The sequence below is a fragment of the Oryctolagus cuniculus genome, chromosome 16, assembly GCF_051225735.1.
Source record: "Oryctolagus cuniculus isolate XC-2025 breed Fujian yellow rabbit chromosome 16, ASM5122573v1, whole genome shotgun sequence".
In the NCBI taxonomy this organism is placed as follows: Eukaryota; Metazoa; Chordata; class Mammalia; order Lagomorpha; family Leporidae; genus Oryctolagus; species Oryctolagus cuniculus.
Window position 1 is genome coordinate 23655611 of NC_142882.1, and position 15163 is coordinate 23670773.

Below are 15163 nucleotides of genomic sequence, written 5' to 3' on the forward strand. Positions count from 1 at the left end.
CTGACCTCCCGGCCCTGGCTCTCCCCTCCCCTCAGGGGCTCAGGTCCACACTCACCAAATAATAATGCCCACGAGTCTCATAATAGCCTCATTGAGGCTGTCGAAGAAGTCCCTGAGGACCCGGCCCTTGTGTTTCATGCCGCCGATGACCAGTCCAAAGGCCACAGAGAAGACCACCAGGCCCAGGGCATTGATGCCGTTGGCAGAGCCAGGCACGGGGACTGTCTCCTCGAAGCTCAGCACCTCCTGGAGGGAGCCCAGGGCTCGGGTGACGTTTTCCAGGAAGCTGGTTCCATTCTCCACCGAGGACGGGGAAGGCATGGAGGCGCCCAGCTCAGAGCCATTCTCTGTCCTCACGACGGTCCTGGTAACCACCCTTGTGCTGTACTGTGTCTTAAACTGAAACATGGAGACAGGGGACTCAGGACCCTCTGCAGAAATGCCTTGAGGACACAAACTCCTGGTTCCCACAACCTGGGACATTTTTTCGACAAAACTGAAGAGGTGAATGAATGATCGGACCGATGCACAGAGGAATGAATGAAGGGATTTTTAGAGCCATGATGGACAATGGTATGAATGCACTCCAGAAAATTAAAAATAGGGGGCTGGTGTTGCGGCATGGAGGGTAAAGCTGCCACTTGCCATGCCAGCAGCTTCCCATGTGGGCACAATTCTCAGCTGCTCCACTTCTGATCCAGCTCCCTGCTAATGTGCCTGGGAAAGCAGTGGAAGATGGCCCAAGTACTTGGGTTGCTGCACCCTCGTGGGAGACCCGGAAGAAGCTCTTGGCTCCTGGCTTCAGCCTGGCCATTGCAGCCATTTGGGGAGTGAACCAGAGGATGAAAGATCTCTCCCCAACTCTGTGTGTTTCTCCCTTCTCTCTCTAGAACTCTGCCTTGCAAGTAAATCAATCTTAAAAAAAAAAAAAAACTCTCTAGTTAACTATGCCTCTCAAATAAATACTATGCCTCTCAAAAAAGTTAAAAACAGGACTGCTGTATAAGCCAGTGTCCCCCTGGGTATATAGCCAAATCCATATGTCAAAGAAGTATCTCCAGGGCCGGTGCTGTGGAGTGGCGGGTAAAGCTGCTGCCTGCAGCACCGGCATCCCATATGGGCACTAGTTCTAGTCCTGGCTGCTTCACTTCCAATCCAGCTCTCTGCTATGGCCTGGGAAAGCAGTGGAAGATGGCTCAGGTGCTTGGGCCCCTGCACCCACATAAGAGACCCGGACGAAGCTCCTGGATCCTGGCTTCAGATTGGCCCATTTCTGGCCATTGCAGCCATTTGAGGACTGAACCAGCAGATGGAAGACCTCTCTCTCTCTCTCTCTCTAGCTCTAGCTCTAGCTCTAGCTCTAGCTCTCTCTCTCTCTATCTCTCTTCCTCTCCTCTGTCTCTTTCTCTCTAAATTAATTAATTAATTTTTTAATACAAATTCTAATAAAAATGTAAAGGAATGGGTGAACACATGCATACCTGAATGAGGGGCTGAAACCCCCACGCATGGAAGGGTGAATACAAACTCCGCATTTTCACAAGCCCCTCAGGCAGTGCCCAGCTTGAATCTGGGGGCGGACCCTTCCCCTCAACCACCGAGGGTGGTCATAAATCCCAGGCTCTCCCACCCATATCCAGGTAGCCTTCGGTCTATCCGTGTCGCTAACCCCTCTTGATACCCACACACACCAATGAGAAATGCACTGGTTCTCCCAGACTCCTTCAAGAGCCCCTGTCCACAGCTCTCCCAGTACCCTCCTTGCCCACCCCTGATCCTTGGGCCTGTGTACTCAGCAGCAAGCCCTTCCCCACAGGAAGCCCCGCCCCAGCCTCCAAGCTCCGCCCCCTGACCTGTTTGAAGCAGGCCTCCACGAGGTTGGGTGGGAACATATTTCTGCAGAAAAACACCAGAGGAAGGAAAGAGGTTAGACCTGGAAAAGGTGAGCTCATGTGACCCCAGTAGCACTAACAACCACAATCGGGGCAACACCTGAACAAATACGTTATGCCAGGCACTCAGCAAAGCGCCTCACTTACATTAGTGGGTTTAAACACTGCAGTAGGACATGGAATTCAGTGCCCACTTGGCCGGCATCCCATATTGGAGGGCCTGGGTTTGAGTCCCAGCTCTGCTTCCAGTTCCAGCAACCTACAGATGTGTGTACCTTGGGAGGCAGCAGGTGATGCTTAGTGCTTGGATGCCTGCCACTCACATGGGAGACCTGAAATGAGTCCCTGGTCCCTGGCTTTAGCGTGGCCCGCCCCCTGCCGTTGCGGGCGTTTTGAGCACTGAACCAGCAGGTGGGAAGAGCTATGGCCAGCCTTGATTCTGGCTGCTCTGAGAGAATCCATCACCCTCCGATGGAGCTGAGTAGACACCTGCTCTTCTCACTGCACCCCTGGGCGCTGCAGTTCCATCCACCCCAGCTTCGGTGTGGAGAGCTCACATCCTAGGGGTGGATATGCCCAAGAATCCCCAGAGGAAACAAAACAGGGCCAATGGGTGTCGCCCACCTCCTCCCACTCCTCCCCTGGGGGTCACTTCTTGAGTAGAGGTTGTCCCCAGTCATCAAAATGAGAGAGCACAGCACCTGACCAGGTCCATGAAGGCATCGGCTGTGGGGATGGTCTCGATGCGGCCCTCGCGGTGAAGCCCCTCCTTGGAGCCCTTCCCAGGATGAATGATGGTGACCATGAGGATGCCGATGAAGACGGCAATGATGGTGGTCACCATGTAGTACACGGCCGCTCTCATGCCCATCCTGCCAGTCGCCTTGTTGTCCAGCGACGCCATCCCTGCAGGGCGGGACGCTAGCACAGCTGCCTACGGATGGACCCGATCCAGACCCCACCACCCCATCCCCGGAATCCACCCAGCCCACCACTCTACTCCCATTCTGTCTTCCATGTGTCCTTTGCACTCCCCTGCACTGCACCCGTAACCCCAAGCACCAACCCTACCAAGCCTACAACCTTCCATCTTCCCCAAGCCAACTTTTCCAATCTTCACCCACCTTCCATGGAACCCTATGTTGCACCCTAAGCTTCCTTTGATTCATTCACCCTCATCATCCCACTATCCACCCCCCAAACCACACCTCCCTCCAACCCACCTCAACACACACCCTCTGCAGTAGATACTATTGGTGCTTCCCCCAAATGCCCTTAAAAGCCCATCTGTGCACCTGTTTCCGCAGGTGTTGGCTGCTACTGGCAGCTCAGCTGCCAAAGATTGCCCTCAGCAGCACAGGAGCCGCCTTGCCCAGCCAAGCCCCAGGGGAAGCTTATGGTCAACGGCCCAACTTGCACAAGGCCAGATTAGGGGCAGAATTGGAAGGACAATTCTATGATGCCATTCACACCTCGGAGCTCCCCTCTGTAGTGTACCAGGCTGAGGGCGTAACTCCCCATCACACACCTTTGGTTAGCTTCTTCCTCCCCCGACCCTGCATCCCTCACTTCTCCCTGTTTGGAGCTATTCCTCCATAAACCTCCTTGTGCAAATATCACCCCCAGGTTGGGCTGTGCTCCTGGGAGACCTAAGAAAACCATTCTTCTCTGCCTGAATCTACATCCCCAATTGGCAAATCTGGGGAGCTAGCAAACTACACCGCGGAGTGGAGCATCCTCGTGAGAAGCTCTCTGGGGAAGGAGAAGTACTTGATCTTGGCGGGTACGAGAGCTGGTACGGGCACAAGGCAAATGCCAGGCTAGCCACATGTCCTTCAAGAGGGCTCCATGGACTGGAATTTAGACCAGCTGTAGATCTACTGCCTGGTTGTTGTTGTTTTTTTGTTTTTTGGTTTTTGGTTTTTTTTGTAAATAAAGTTTGACTACAGTGCAACCATGTTTGTCCACGACTGTGTCTTGTCCAATGCCAGCAGAACCGAGTTGTTGCAACGTGGCCATCGAAGCTGAGAAGCCCTCCTGAGAAAACGCCTGTGGACCTCTGAATAATCCATCCACATGCCCATCCCACGCTCTGCCCACCAACCTGCCCTGCCCTCTCGTCCACCTCGCACACTTGCACCTCGCCCCTTATCCCAGCTGCTTTCCCTGGATGCCACACCTCCTTCCACAGCCTCTTCTTCACCTCCAGGAGGTCCTGAGCCCCTTGAAGATGCAACTCTGCTGAGATAAGTGTGGGTCACGGGAGGTCAACCTGCGGCTGATCAGGATCCGGGCTAAGGGCAGGCTCCTTGTTTGAGGGGCCATCCTGGGGAGACGGCCCCGTATTTGGGAAAGCCTGGGCCTTGGACAGGTTTTGGAGGCCAACGGTGGCCCCAGGTCTCTCACCTGTGACCAGGCTGGAGATGATGAGCGGCAGCACTAGCATCTGTAGCATCCTCATGAGAAGCTCTCCGGGGAAGGAGAAGTACTTGATCTGACGGTACGTGAGCTGGTATGGACGCAAGGCAAATGCCAGGCCGACCCCTAGAGCCAAAGACAGGGGCCCGTGGACTGGAATCTGAGTCACCCAGCCCCAGGCAGAGCTTGTCCACCCCCAAGAAAGGTGTGTAGGTGGAAGAGAGACAGAACCATTCCATGAGTATACTTGTGTCAGCACTGGAATGCATGTACAAGGGAGAAACGATGTATGTGTGGTACGTGTTACACATGTATGCACATGTTACATGTGTGTTGATGTATGGAGTCTGTGTGTGTTCGTGTGCATCTGGGGCCATGGGTGTCCGTTGGTGAGCATGTATGTGTGAGCCCACACATGTGGTTACACATGTTGTCTTTTCTTGGGTGTGACTTGTGTTACTGTATTTGCACATGAGGGTGCATGTGTATTGGATCAAGTGAGAGAATGGGCTTACCCACGTGAACATGTCATACATGTATATGTGTTCAAGGGTGCATGCATGATTTTCTGTGTTTGCACCTGTAAGTTATGTGCAGGTATAAAAATGTGGCCATGCTAACGCATACGTGCACATGTGTGTGTGCACTGAATATATACACATTACTTCAAAAAGCTGGGTAAAATGGGGCTAGTGTTATGGCACAGAAGGTTAGGCCACAGCCTACAGTGCCAGCATCCCATCTGAGCACTAGCTCAAGTCCCGGCTGCTCCACTTCCGATCCAGATCCCTGCTAATGTGCCTGGGAAAGTAAGGTGCCTGGGAAAGCAGCGGAAAATGGCCCTGCAGAAGCTCCTGGCTCTTGCAGCCATTTAGGAAGTAAACTAGGATATGGAGATTCGCGCTCTCTCTCTCTCTCTCTATATATATATGTGTGTGTGTGTGTGTGTGTGTGTCTGTAACTCTGCCTTTCAAATAAATAAATCTTTTTTAAAATGCATGAATTTCAATATTTTTGCACCAAATACACAACTTTTTTTTTTTTTTGACAGGCAGAGTGGACAGTGAGAGAGAGAGACAGAGAGAAAGGTCTTCCTTTTGCCGTTGGTTCACCCTCCAATGGCTGCCGTGGCTGGCGTGCTGTGGCTGGCGCACTGCACTGATCCGAAGCCAGGAGCCAGGTGCTTCCTCCTGGTCTCCCATGCGGGTGCAGGGCCCAAGCACTTGGGCCATCCTCCACTGCACTCCCGGGCCACAGCAGAGAGCTGGATTGGAAGAGGGGCAACCGGGACAGAATCCGGCGCCCCAACCGGTACTAGAACCCGGTGTGCTGGCGCCGCTAGGCGGAGGATTAGCCTAGTGAGCCGTGACGCCGGCCCAAATACACAGCTTTTAATGGATGAAGCCCTTCCTCCACAAGAGCTGGCCCCTGCACACAGCTGTGTCTGCAACTGCGGGCAGGTGCGAGGGGGGCCGGGCATGGAGCCAGGAGAGACGCGCACGGTGCAATTCCCAGTATGGGGGAGAGGGGGGCCGGGGCAGACAGGTGCTCACCAATGACCACAGCGCTGACGGTCAGCAGGATAAACGCGTTCCGACGCAAGAAGCGCAGCACGTGCTCGCGGGTCAAGGTTTGCAGCTGCAGGCGCGTGCGCAGCGCTCTCTGCCGCAGGCGCTCCCGCAGCCGCCCGGGCCAGCCCGCCCCACCCAGCCGCCCGCCGCTCTCCCGCAGGAAGAGGCTGTTGCCGTGGCTGCTCATCGTCTATTTGGTCCGGGACAGAGGCCGGGTCCGCAGAGCTAGCGATCAGAGGCGGGCCTGGGAGGAGAGAGAAGAGATAATGAGGGACGAAGGTGCGGGGGAGGACACTTGGAGGAAGCTGGGGGGGCAGGGGCGCGCCAGGCTGCTGGGGATGCACCTGCGCACGCACGCCCCGCCCACCCGGACACCTGCACCCCAGCCTGGGGTTCAAGGAGTCCAGACAGGAAACGGTGTGGTTGCATAGTGGCGGGGCAGAAAACTAGACAAAAGACGGGCGGGTTTTTGTCATTCCAAGGCTCTAACAAGGCCTTAGAACAAATCTAAGGCAGGGCCCTAGCCAGGCACCTCGGGGCACAAAGTAATACACCTGGGTGCCTGAGAGAATCAGCAGGTGCCTGGCTCACGGCAGGGGGCGCCCTGGGACTGCAGTGGAGGTCGCGGAAGTGGCTTAGTGAGCTACAGGAGAGAGAGGCGGTCCTTTGGGAGGTGAGTGGGGCTAGTTCCTGAGCCTCCCTTGGGGTATCAGGCATTCCCGAAGGTCAGGGCTTTGTGTCTGCTCTTCGGCATCTGGGCATTTTCCCAGGCCCACTTATTTATTTGTCTTTTTAAAAAATGTGTCAGGTGTCTGGCATAGCTGTTTGGTTAAGGTGCCACTCGGGATGCACCTGCGTACTATATGCAAAGTGCCCAGATGTGAGTCTGTGTTCTACCTGGGGCTCCAGCTGCCTGCTAGAGCATACCCTAGGGGGCTGCAGGTGATGGCTCCCTGCTGCCCACGTGGGAGACCCAGCCCCCCACTGGCAGACATTTGGGGGAGTAAGCCAACAGCCAGGAGCACTCTTCTATCTTTGTGTCCTTTCACTTGATTAAAAAAAAAAAAAAGCATCTAAAATCTAAAATGGAAACTAGAAGGCTATGGGAAATGTTAGTTTCATTTTTCATAAACATCAACTAAAAATGCAAATAAAAATGAAAAGCTGTCCATTTATTTCCCAATCTCATAGGTACAGGGTAATTTGGAAACGGTGACTTTCATGGATCTGAGGAATTTTTCCCTACCTGGACCACTGCCTGCATTTAAAAAAAAGGGATATATTTAAATTATATTTTTTTGCAACAGCACTGGAATAAAGCACAATACAGACCGGCTACCACTGATAATGGGCTGACTTGCAGTACCATGTGCATGCAGTAGGAGCCAACTTTGCATCTGGATTTTTTTTTTTTACTCCAGTCTCTTACATTGCTGGGCAGTGATGTGGAGCACAGCTCCCAGTCAGCTCCATAGCCACAAGGGGACGCAGCCTCCACCTTACACTGCTGCTGTGCAATCGGTTAGCTGGACTCCACGCACTTTGGACTAAAGATACTTTCAACTCACCAGGGGCATAGGCACATCTGCCTGTGACTTTAGAACTAGAAAGAAATGAGATCGGCACTGCGGTGTAGTGGGTATGTAGTGCCCGCTTCCCACATGGGCACCAGTTCATGTCCCGGCCACTCCTCTTCCATCCAGCTCTCTGCTATGGCCTGGGAAAGCAGTGGAAGATGGCCCAAGTGCTTGGGCCCCTGCACCCACATGGGAGACTGGAAGAAGCTCCTAGCTCCTGGCTTTGACCTGGCCCATCCCTTGTGGTTGCAGCCATTTGAGGAGTGAACCAGTGGATGGAAGACCTCTCTCTATCGCTCCTTCTCTCACTGTAACTCTGACTTATGAATAAATAAATCATTAAAGAAAAAAAAAGGACTACAAAGAAATGATAGCTGCAAACATCGTGAAAGTACTAAATGGGGCTGGATGCTACTTTGAGAAGTGGTGAGTTTATGTTACCCAGCTTTCAATGTGACAAATGGGCACCTTAACATTCCAAATCTTACAACATTCTCTTTGACCTCAAAGTCTATTCATTCCGAACAAATGAGAATGTGACAAGGGGGTGGGAGGTTCTCTAGAAGTACCCACCACCACCACCACCACCACCACCACCACCACCCACCAGGGGAGAAGCCAGCTTGCCCTGCACTGACCACCCCCTCCCCAGCAGAACCTGGGAGGTCCCTGGGCCAGGTGCACCTGAGAATTCTGTTCATCCTTCAGTCCCCTCCTAAGCTCTGCCCACCAGCTCCCAAGCTCCACCCACCAGTCTGAAGAAGAATTCAGCCAAGTCCCTGTGTGGCGGAGGCTCTGTCCCTCTACCTAAAGCCCCAGCTCCAGGGACAGGGGCAGGCAGTGCTCTCCCTGCTCCCTCCCCTGCCCTTGGAACACTAACCACTCCACCAGAGGATGCTGGTCCCCGGGGGACTGCCCCAGCCTTGTAGGTTTCCCATCACCTTGCTCAGACCAGGGTGTGTCAAGTTCACTGGGAAACCCAAATGCAATGGTAAGTTGAAGGGTGAGCATTTGAACTAGCGGTTAAGATACCAGTTAAGATACCCATAGCTCCGACCTCCCGGCTCCAGCTCCCTGCAGGCCCTGGGAGGCAGGTAGGTGATGGCTCAGGTAACTGTGTCTCTGCCATTCATATGGGAGACCTGGATGGACTTCCAGGTGCCTTGTTTTGGCACCACCTGGGGGCCATTGTGGGTATTTGAGGAGTGAACTGGTGTCTGGCAGTTTCTCTCTCTCTCTCTCTCTCTCTCTCTCTCTCTCTCTCTCTCTCACACACACACACACACACACACACACACACAAATAAAAAATACAAAAAACTCCCCCACCTTGCAAGAGCCAGCTTAGGGCCACTGTATCGTTCAGATGGCCCAATACACACGACACTTAGGACAGCACCCGGCGGGCACAGAAGCGTTATTGGCTGGGGTTGTGGTGCAGCTGTTCCACTTCTGATCCAGCTCCCTGCTAATGCTTCTGGGAAAAGCAATGAAGATGGCACAAGTGCTTGAGCCCCTGCACCCACGTGGGAGATTCGGAAGAAGCTCCTGGCTCCTGCCTTTAGCCTGGCCCAGCTCCGGCTGTTGCAGCCACTTGGGGAATAATGAAAGATATCTCTCTCCTCCCACCACCCCCTATAACTCTGACTTCCCAATAAATGAATACATCTTTCTTTAAAAAAAAAAAAAAGTAATATTCATTGTAAAAATACTTGACTCCCAATGGTTTTCCCAGAACCTTGACCTCCTTGGGCTCCTTGACCTCCTGGGGTCTGTCCTGCTCTGGGTGGTGTTCCTGGGGGAGCCCCATCCCTCCCTTCAGGGCTTGCTCCTGGTCCTGTCTCTTAGACTTCTTGATTGGGAAACGGCCCTTCCATCATCATCTAAGGGCTTCAAGGATGGGTCTCCCACCTGCTTCCCCCAGCCCTCACACACCTCAGACTCAGAGATGTGATGAGACTGTTCCTGCTGCCCGCCTACCCCTACCCGACCAGGGCAAAGGGAAAGATGGGGAGGCCCCAGTATCCCCAGAGCTGAAGAACGCCACCATAGGCACAATTGAAACACCTTCATTTCATGTCAGTGCTATGCTAGCATGAGGAGTTGGGCTGAAGGGAGGAAAAGACAGGACAAGACCTCAGGGGCAACACTCACACTCGAACATACAACCTCAAATGCTTCTGGGGTGAAATCAACATACGTATACACCCCATCAGACACACAGCAACACACACACCTCTTCAGAAACTCAATGCTGACCATACATCACACACACATTCTATACACACACACCATCAGATACACAGCCACACACACACACACACACACACACCATCAGATGCACCTCACACACACACAGGCCATTGGACACACACACACACACACCATCAGATTTACCTCACATACACATACCCCATCGGACACACACACACACACACCATCAGCCACACACACACACACACACCATCAGATGCACCTCACATACACATACCCCATCGGACACACACACACACACACCATCAGCCACACACACACACACATCAGATGCACCTCACACACACACAGACCATTGGACACACACACACACTATCAGATGCACCTCACATACACCCCATCAGACACACACACACACACATCATCATCAGATGCATCTCACATACACACACCCCATTGGACACACCCCATCAGACACACACACACACCATCAGATGCACCTCACATACACACAGACCATTGGACACACACACACACACCATCAGATGCACCTCACATACACATACCCTATCAGACACACACACACACACACACCATCAGATGCACCTCACATACACACACCCCATTGGACACACCCCATCAGACACACACACAATCAGATGCACCTCACACACACACACACCATCGGACACACACACACACCATCAGACACACAGCCCCCCCACACACATACACCTCATCAGATGCACAACCATACACACATACACACACACACCCCATCAGACACACAGCCACACACACACACCTCTTCAGAAATCCAACGCCAGGCATACATCACACACACATTCTGTACACACACACACCATCAGATGCACAACCACATACACACCATCAGATGCACCACACACACACACCATCAGATGCACAGCCACACACACATCTTCAGAAGTGCATGCAGTATCACAATTTCAACACTCACACATGTCACATACGCACACACCATCAGATGCACCACACACACACACTATCATATCACAACCACACACACATCAGAAATGCAATTCCACACATATGGCATGAGTCACACAATTTCTACACACACAAACACAGCATCAGATGCATACGTGCACACACACACACACACACACACACCAGAAATGCAACTCCATGCATACAGCATCAGTCACACAGTTACACACATGCACACACACAGCATCAGATGCAAAACCACACACACACACTCCAAAACTGCATCTCCTCACACACAGCATCAGTCACACAGTCACGGCACAGGTGACACGTCGGGCGCACACCATCACACACGTGACCACACACCTCCATGCACGCACCTCCTCCACACACCCCAGCACACAAAACTTGAGACATTCAAATTCTCCTCCACATATCAGCCCTCTGCCACACTCCCCCCTTCCAGAAGGCAATCCCACTCAGAAACGCAGCCTCACGCGCACACACAGCTCGGCCACCCGCCCACCCACTTGCGTGCGCTGCACCTCTCATACCCAGAGCCCCCACGCGGTGGTGGCAGAAACCCTGGCCAGGCGGGCAGAACTGGGTAAGGGAACAGGGCCCTGGGAGCTGCCGAGGCGTGGGGCTCAGGGTTGGAAACACGCGTGGCCACGCATGCCGAGCCCCACGCACGGGGATGCGCGCCAGGGAGACCCCCAAGGAGCAGGCAGGCGCTGAGACAAAGAGCAGCCGGCAGCTGGGGACGTGGGCGTAGGGGAGACCCCCACCCTGCCCGAGCCCAGCGCGAGCCCAGCCCGGGCACGGGTTTGAGCTCAACCTGAGCCTGGTCCCTGCCCGGCCAGAGCCGCGCCGCGCCGCAAGGTCCCCACTCACCTGCGTCGGTAGCGGCGGAGGCGGCCCAGCGGCTGCCCGGGCCCAGGGCGCAGCGCGCGGATGCAGGACCCGGAGGGAACCCGGCGAAGCGGCCGGCGCGGGACCGCGAGACCCGCCGAGGACGGTGCAGAGCCGGGCGCGGGAGAGCGGGGAAGCGCTGTGCAGCCGGCGGGATCCGGAGCCGGCCCTGCGCTCACGTGGGTTTGGGGGCGCGGGCGGCCAGGCGGGGGGAAGGGGCGGGATCCCCTCCGGGATGCCCCCCGCCTCCCCCGCGCCCAGTCCAGGAGCTGCAGCCGCGCCCGGGGAAAGGAGAGACCGCGTGCTGGAAGAGCGAGGAGGAGGTGGGAGGTGGGAGAGGGTTGGGGGGGAGCGACCGCCTCCAGCCCCCGCCCCCTGCTCTGAGCCCCCGCCCCCCGCCGCCTCCGCAGCCCTCCGAGACTCCCGAGTCTCCCTAGAGTGTTGTGGCGGGGTCGAGGGTGGGGAGCGTGCGGGACCCGGCCTTGGCACCGCTGGGGCCGCGCCCACGTCCTCTACGGAGGTCTGGGCAAGAAGCGAGCGCCAGTGTCTGGGTGGCAGCAGGCCCAGCGCGGGCTCCTCGGCCCGGCTCCCCGTCCCCCCACCCCACCGGGGGTGCGCCTTGCGGCCCCTGGGCCGGCCCCCTCGCTCCGTTCTCGTTCTCAGAGCCTGGGCTCATCCGAGCGTGGGAGATGGCTCGGGCGACCTGGCGGAGAATTAAAGCTGAGACAATTAACAGCGCGTGAGCAAATGGGAGACGAATCATTGCCGCTGTTGTAATTAATCCTCTTCTTGGCCGTCTGCAGGCTGCAGCTGGCAATGCCGACCTACATGTTTCGGATGGCGCTCGCTCGGCTCCTTCCAACATCTTGGGGCCTGTCCTGAGGCCGAGCCTGGCTGTCGCGGCTGTTGACCAGTGGCCGGCTCCAACCTCCTGGATGAGATGAGGCAAGCTTTTCCAGTGTAGTGCAGATGAGCGCGCTCGGGAGCTCGCCCAAGGTCACACACTGCCCGGAAACCCTGCCCCTCCTCCTCCCCACTCCAGCTGTTTGTCCAATCAACCTGGCTCTGCTCTTGTTCAACATTTCCAGGCGAGTGGTTCTTAAACGGAATCTGCCTCTGGCTCCTGACCCCAGCTTCCTACACTGAGGCAGAACCTGGGAGCAGCAGGGATGACTTAAGTAGTTGAGTCCCTGCCGCCCACAGGGGAAACCTGGATTGGATTCCTGGCCCCCGACCTGAGCCTGGCACAACCAGTGCATAAACAAATGGATGGGAATTCTCTGTCTGTCTGTCTCTGTCTCTCTCTCTCTGCCATTCGAGTAAATGAAAATAAATACATATACACTAAAAGCAAAAGACTAAGCCCATTTTTAGCATCTTAACCAACAGTTATGGTGCAGAGGCTAAACCTTTTGTGCTACCATTGCCATTAAAACACGGTGGGTGCGTCTTTTACCCACGCGTGATTTTGAAACATCTTGCGTTAGTAATCTGAAAAGTATCAGCTCACTGAATTACACAGATCTTCCAAATATAACACATTTCATTTTGCAACACCAGAAAAAATCCCACTTGGCAATGTCATCACCAAATCGCAATAATCAGGAATCACAGGGGTGAAAAATTCTAATGTTCAGGGTAAGCACTGTGGAGCAGTGGCTTCAGCTGCCCTTTGGATGCCTGCATTCCGTGCCGGCTGGAGTGTCAACTTCAGTCCCGGCTGCTCCACTTCCAATCCAGCGCCCTGCGGATGCACCTGGGAGACACCAGAGGAGGGCTTAGGGAGCTGGGTCCCTGTCACCTACTTGGGAGACTAGGATAAGCTTCTGGCTTCTGGGAATTTGAGGAGTGAACCAGTGGGTGGAAGATATTCTCTCTCTCTCTCTTCTCTCTCTCCCACTGCATCCTTGTTACTGCTTCATGCATCTTTTTGTCAATGATTATTTTTTTTACCTACTTGAAAAGCAGAGTGACAGAGAAGGAGACACAAAGAGAGATCTTCCATCCAATAGTTCACTCCACCCCCCCCCCCCAAAGCTCCCAACTACCAGGCTAAAGCCAAGAGCCCAGAACTCCATCCAGGTCTCCTATGTAGGTATCAGGGCCCCAAGTACTCCCTCCTGGGATGCTTTAGTAGGGAGCTGGATAGGAAACAGGGTAGTAGGGGACAGAGACCAACACTTCAGTATGCATAACTGAAACTCTACCTGCAGAGACAGAATTCCTTATCCTTCTCCCTCAGCCCCAACCCCTGCATATATTGAGCACCACCTGTATAACAGCACTGCCCACATACTCCACAGACATGTTTTAGGCTGCAGGCCTCTGGGCTGGGGTTATCTGGGATTGAGTTAAACTCTTCCTACCTGGTAGCTCCGTGAGCTGGGGATAGGTCATTTAACTCCCTCAAGCCTCAGTTTCCTTCTCTGTACAACTGGGAATAACTGGAATTACCCTTGTGTGGAAGTGCGGAGAGTTACTTGAAGGGCTGGATAGTAGCAGTTCTTTCCCATGACTCTCCGGGGCTCTGTGGAAGATGAGACAGGTGAGGCATGGCTGTGGGTAAAAAAATGTACAGGGGCAGCACAGATCCACAGATCGATGTGCCTGGGTCCACTTCCCAGCTCTGGTTCCAAATCCTTCTTCCTGCTAACCTGCACCCTGGGAGGCAGAGGATGATGGTTCATGTGGGAGACCTGGATGCAGCCCCAACCCTGGCTGCCCTGGGCATTTAAGGAATGAAACAGCATGTAGAAGTTGGAATCTCCGTATCTCTCCCTAACAAGTAATCAAATCTTTAACTTTTATTTCTTTGAAAGCTAGTTACAGAGAGAGAGAGAGAGAGAGACATCTCCGTCTGCTGGTTCACTCCCCCAAATGGCTGCACCAGCGGGGGGCTGTGCCAGGCCAAAGCAAGAGCCTGGAGCTCCACCCTAGTCTCCCACACCGGTGCAGGGGCGCAAGCACTTGGGCCATCTTCCACTGCTTTCCCAGGCCAGCTCGAACCAGTGCCCATAAGGGATGCCAGCACTGCAGGAGGTGGCTTTACCCACTACACCACAGCACCGGTCCCCTCCCTTATCTTTCATATGCCTCATGCTGCCCGCATGACATCAACTTCTTACCACCCCAAATCCAGCAACAAAGCACCCCAGGCTGGCCGGGCCCCCACTGCAAGGCGGGGCCTCCATCCTGGCTGCAGCCCCCACCAGCCCGAGAAGGAAGAGGAGGAGGAGGAGGAGGAGGAGGAGGAGGAATCCAGGCTAACTCCTCTGTGGGAAGCTCTCGCTATTAATTAATTAATTAGGGCAGCGCTGGCCTGCGGCATCCCCGAAGCCCCCAGAGTCATTAAGAGAGGGGGCCTCTCATTAGCGTCTGGCAGCTTCCCCACTGTTCCCCGGGGGGGCCCTAAGAAGCAGGGGCGGAGCCGGAAGCTGGGGGGCGAGAGATGGGAACGGAAGTTGGGGCGGGGCCGGAAACTGGGGGCGGGGCGGCCGGAAGCTGAGGGGCGGGCTTAGGGGAGGTCGGGTCTCCCGGCCCCATAACCAATATGGGCCTGACGTGTAAATCGGGTGCTCAAGAGCAGAAGCGGAGTCTCAGGAGAGAAAAGG

The 15163-nt window shown here is 54.7% G+C and overlaps 1 protein-coding gene and 1 long non-coding RNA gene across 9 annotated transcripts in view; one reads left to right on the plus strand and one right to left on the minus strand.

The window, feature by feature from the left end:
* SLC1A6 (solute carrier family 1 member 6) overlaps window positions 1-11850 on the minus strand; it is a 26604-nt gene extending 14754 nt beyond the window's left edge. Inside the window, exons 1-7 of one of the 3 annotated variants that reach the window (XM_017338754.4) lie at window positions 11535-11672; window positions 8787-8934; window positions 5864-6125; window positions 4299-4436; window positions 2594-2798; window positions 1854-1896; window positions 56-399 (exon numbers count right to left, since the gene is read on the minus strand). In XM_017338754.4, coding sequence (XP_017194243.1) covers window positions 56-399; window positions 1854-1896; window positions 2594-2798; window positions 4299-4436; window positions 5864-6068 — 935 coding nt within the window. In that variant the 5' untranslated portion in view covers window positions 6069-6125; window positions 8787-8934; window positions 11535-11672. Of the gene's footprint in view, window positions 1-55; window positions 400-1853; window positions 1897-2593; window positions 2799-4298; window positions 4437-5863; window positions 6126-8786; window positions 8935-11534 lie in introns of all 3 variants that reach the window. The other 2 variants (XM_089315931.1, XM_070058811.2) reach the window with 2 other exon arrangements.
* On the plus strand, window positions 10480-12908 carry LOC138845634 (uncharacterized). 6 transcript variants are annotated; one of them, XR_016222842.1, is made up of 3 exons: window positions 11739-11875; window positions 12356-12548; window positions 12641-12908. It is a non-coding gene; the product is annotated as an uncharacterized LOC138845634 (long non-coding RNA). The 6 variants fall into 6 exon arrangements; XR_016222843.1 differs by having other exon boundaries at window positions 12356-12497; XR_011382846.2 differs by lacking the exon at window positions 11739-11875 and adding an exon at window positions 10480-11247 and having other exon boundaries at window positions 12356-12908.
* Window positions 12909-15163: the final 2255 nt, after the last annotated feature.